Here is a 4,803-nt window from a genome sequence, read left to right on the forward strand (position 1 = left end):
CCATTGGCTTTGTGTTTTGCAATATCATCTTTAGTTTCTTTGAGTTATTTCAACAAACACTTAGAAGGCTTTTCAATTTTACATAATAAACAAAATTTGCAGATATTAGATATACACACATAATTTTTGCTATGAATTTTGTAGAGAAAGCCATGACAAATACTGAAGTATCTGTATAAAGTTGCACTATGTATAATGAAATTCATGTCTTGAAACCTAGGGCTAAATTCATGAACACCATCTAGTATTTTTGAGGAGGGAACACAAGGGATGAGAATCAATTACTATACACCTTGTGTTAAAGCTAACTAATTAATGAGGCACAATAATTATTAGAAACAAGCAACACAAATAAAAGCAAATATCTTTGTTGTGGCACTACAATACTCCATAAGTTTTGTGTAATTAAAATATCAAATAAGCACATAAACTTAAAGGCAAAGAGAAATATATATATATATATATATATATAAGCATTTAGATTTTGATATAGAAGAATGATTAGTAATTGCAATAATAATTATGTAGGTTGTCAAGGAGTAGCTAACTAACATGAAGAACATGCTCAAGGTCAAGACAAATAACTGAGTTACATTTGTATTGATTTTTATAAATATATGGTGATGATGGTATGTAGACAACTGTATTCATTATGTATTGAGAGAGATATCCATCAGAGACATTTTTACAAACAAATAGCATACATCACAGTATATACAGTAAGAATTTTTTTTCAACCAAGATGCAAGCAAACATACATTAACAAAGGCTATGAATCTATTAGTTTTTATATCTCAAATGCTAAATTATTTTAGTTTGCTACCATAGTCATTTATATATCACTAAAAACTAAACATATATTAAGCATAGTTCACTTGATGTGAAAAAACAAACAAATGAAAGATTTATAACATTCTAGACAAAGATATACAAGACATTAATCAACACAACTTCCAACAGTTCTTATGCCAATATCTCAGTAAAAAAATACCTATACCTATATCTATACATGTGGTGGAGGCGTGGTGGCCTCGTGGTGGAGCTGTGGTGGCGGAGTCGTGGTCGTAGAAGGTTGGAGGCAGGGTTTGAGTCGAAGTTATGGTGACAATTACTCAATTAATGGTAGTGGCAAAGTTGTGGTGGACGTGTGGTGGCGTTGTGGTAGAGTTGTGGTGGCTCTGTGGTGGTGTTGTGGTGGCAGAGTGGTGGTTGTGGAGGCTGGGATTGATTGGCAGGGTTGAGAGAATGGTTATCATGGTGGTGTACAATGTTAGAGAGAGAATGTTAGAGAAAATGGTAATGTTCAAGGGTATTTTTGAAAGTGTGGGATAAAAATGGGTAGAATTAAACTAAATATGATTAGAGAGTAATTTTAGTTAAGTAAATATATAACGTGCTAATTTTCAACTTATCCCTTAAATACCTTGAATATGAAGGTATCACTATTAACTCGAGATGAACCGAAAATATGGCACAAAACAAGCCATTAAGCATGGTACTAAACTAGTCTCGATGGGCACAGAAACAAGCCACATAACATAGAACAAAACTAGCGTCAAAAGTCACAAGACAAGCCACTATACACAGCACAAAATACACACGGCACAAAACAAGCATAAAAGGCATAAGACAAGCCACTAGCCTCAAAAGGCACAAGACAAGCCACAAAACATTGCACAAAATTCCAGATTCCTTTGTTCTTTGGTTGCTCTATATATTCCACATATTAGTTAGTAGTCATAACCAATTCTCACACAAACTCCTCTCTCTCTCTCTTTCTCTCTCTAATATTTGCCACTTATCTTTCGTCCATCCACTTACAATGACAGCTTCGTCTGAAAACAGGTAAACTCACTTTTTTTTTAATCTTCTTTTGTGACTGATTGAAAATTTGATCTGGGTTTTTTTGCTTTTACAAAATTGAGTTTTAACATACACACACTACGACTACGTATGCGTTTAATGGTTTGCATGTCAGGGACGATACTGATTATTTGAACTGTATATATAATCTCTTAAAAGGGGTTCTCGGTTTCATACCTATTGTCATCAGATATGGGTACTTACGTTGAGCTTTCACTTGATTAATTTCTTGAGTGTCTTGAGATATGATTTTGTTACACTTGTAAGTGGGTGGAAGAGTTATAGTAAAGCGAGTTGATTGATCTTTAGGGGCAGAGTAGTATGACCCAGATGATATATTTTTTGTACAGTTTTGCTAGTCCGATATAGTGGAATCCATACAAGGTCTACTTGACTTGATGGTTGAGATCAATTAATCGTGTGTAATCGTGTGGACATCTGATTTGATGGTCCACAAACTCATGTGTTAAGAATTTATGTCGGGCCAAAAAGATGTCAATTTCTTTTACATTCAAATTGTCTTCAATTATAGCTAATGGAGATAAGGTTTTTTACTCAGTACTTGCAATCTTAGATGTGTCATAAGACTCAGATCAAAGAATCTATACTGTTTGATTAACTGGGTTCTTTTTGTATTATTTTCCATTATATAATTTATGTCTTGTGGAATTAAATTAAAGTTTATTTGTACCCATTTAAATAGTTCTCTTGAACATGGTCATTGGATACCAATTATTCATGTTTAGCAGTAAATTTGTTTAAAATTGCAGTGAGCCTGTACTTTTCTGAAGCAAAGCTAAGTTTTTCTAAATTTCAGAATGATGTTCTTCCTGTGCTTTGTAGATATTCTCTCATGCTGGACTTTCAAATTTTTGGCATGTATACTATGAAAGTCTATACAGTATTTTAAATGGAGTTTCATTTCTTATGCTTCTCTTTATATTGTTATACCAGTTTTAATATTTTCCAACTTCCAGAGCACTTCAGACTAACAATAACATAGACGTTTTGATTTTTTTTAACCATGTTACATGACATTATTAACTCCAAAAGCTCTTTTTTTAGTACTTTGTTGTGAGATGAGTTACTTTTGAACCTCTTACATTTTCGTATTCAAATAGTTTTTTTCATTTTTCTTGATTACTTTTTTCTTCTCTTGTTGGGTTCAGTAAAAGTTCTCTCTCTGGACTAGCTCCACTTGAGGCAGTACTATTTGATGTTGATGGAACTCTATGTGATTCGGATCCACTTCACCACCAAGCTTTTCGTGAAATTCTTCTAGAGGTGTGCCAATTTCTTGAATTTTGCTAGTGTCAATTGCGTCTACTGAATCAGGATCCTCTAATTTCTTATACTAAAATGATAGAATGAGCTACACTCTTTCTGGTTGACAATCTATAGGACATGTCTATTTTTCTCTTTCAACTTGAATCAGTGAATAATAATGAAATTCACCCAAAATATGCTCCGTGAGGACTTAGCTGCTCTTTTTACAACCTGAAACTTTTGTTAACTTAATCATTCGGAGAAACATTAGTCACAGTTGATTAACATGATTCTTGTTTGGTTAACAGATAGGTTATAATAGAGGAGTTCCTATTGATAATGATTTCTTTATTAAGAATATTGCTGGTAAGCATAATGATGACATTGCCAGGGCAATCTTCCCTGATGATTTCGAACGAGGTTTAAAGCTTACAGTAGACAAGGAGGTTGTGTTTCGCAGGTAATTTTCACTCTTCATTTACCTAAAATTTCTGTCAAAACACCAGGCTAAATAACTCTTTTGATGATGTGACATACCAGATTGGCTTCAGAACAATTGAAGCCTGTGGATGGCCTTCACAAAGTGAAGAAATGGATTGAAGATCGTGGCCTGAAACGTGCTGCTGTTACAAATGCTCCAAGACCTAATGCGGAACTCATGATCTCACTTCTTGGACTTTCAGATTTTTTTGAAGTTCTCATCCTTGGAGACGAATGTGACCATGCCAAGCCACACCCAGAACCCTACTTGAAGGCTCTGGAAGCACTGAAAGCATCTAAAAATCACACTTTTGTATTTGAGGTTTGCTTTCTTCTTTTACCACAGCCCTTTCTTGGCAATCTAAGCTTATCCAAACTTCCATTGATAGTCAAATTTGTCCCCCTTTGTAGGACTCAGTCTCTGGGATAAAGGCCGGGGTAGCGGCCGGGATGCCAGTTGTTGGTATAACCACCAGAAACCCAGAACAGTTACTGATGGAAGCAGAGCCAACCTTTACGATAAAAGATTTTGCTGATCCAAAATTGTGGGAGGCACTTGATGAGCTTGATAAGAAGGGAGGTAATGCTGCTGCTACCAATGAAGCTTGAAAACACCTTTTAGCTCAGTAAAATGATCAGAGAAATTATGTTTTGAAGTTTGAATAACAATAATTTTTTAGGAGCCTTGTTGGTCCTCCTCTACCCCATTAGCTATTTAACTTGAGAATCATAACATATCATTCTTATTTATGACAATGTTTATAGTAGCTTCATAGCTACATACATATATTTCAATAGAAAATATCATTATTATCATCTGCTTCTTAGTAATTTTGATTTTGGCCTTTGTCAAGAGTGAGCTAATTCTTGGAGGGATAGAAGTAGTGGAGTCAAAAAGTATTGATTTACATTTAGAAACAATAGTTTTGGAATTATTGAATATATTTTTAATCGAAATGGAATATTACACAACGTCTTTGATTGCACCATTTTAAGAAAATGAAGCAAGGAGAGTGTTGAAGTGGTCTATTATTAATCTATCATTATTGGCACCCAAATCAAAATGAAAAACGATAATAATCAACCTAGAGAGGAACTTGCATATAAAAAAGGGATAATTGCGGCATAAGTACCCAATGTTTGGGTTTTGTACGCGGCATAGACCCAATGTTTATTTTTAGTGGCAATAGTATC

General features: G+C 34.3%; 1 protein-coding gene across 1 annotated transcript; it reads left to right on the plus strand.

Annotated features, from left to right (window-relative positions):
• The first annotated feature begins 1,649 nt into the window (after positions 1-1,649).
• LOC133777993 (haloacid dehalogenase-like hydrolase domain-containing protein Sgpp) lies at positions 1,650-4,425 on the plus strand. Its single transcript, XM_062217792.1, has 5 exons — positions 1,650-1,845; positions 3,033-3,147; positions 3,438-3,589; positions 3,670-3,931; positions 4,021-4,425. Exons 1-5 carry the CDS (start codon positions 1,823-1,825, stop codon positions 4,216-4,218), a joined length of 750 nt encoding a protein of 249 aa, XP_062073776.1. The 5' UTR covers positions 1,650-1,822; the 3' UTR covers positions 4,219-4,425.
• The last annotated feature ends 378 nt before the right edge of the window (positions 4,426-4,803 follow it).

Source organism: Humulus lupulus, chromosome 5, assembly GCF_963169125.1.
Source record: "Humulus lupulus chromosome 5, drHumLupu1.1, whole genome shotgun sequence".
Lineage (NCBI taxonomy): Eukaryota > Viridiplantae > Streptophyta > Magnoliopsida > Rosales > Cannabaceae > Humulus > Humulus lupulus.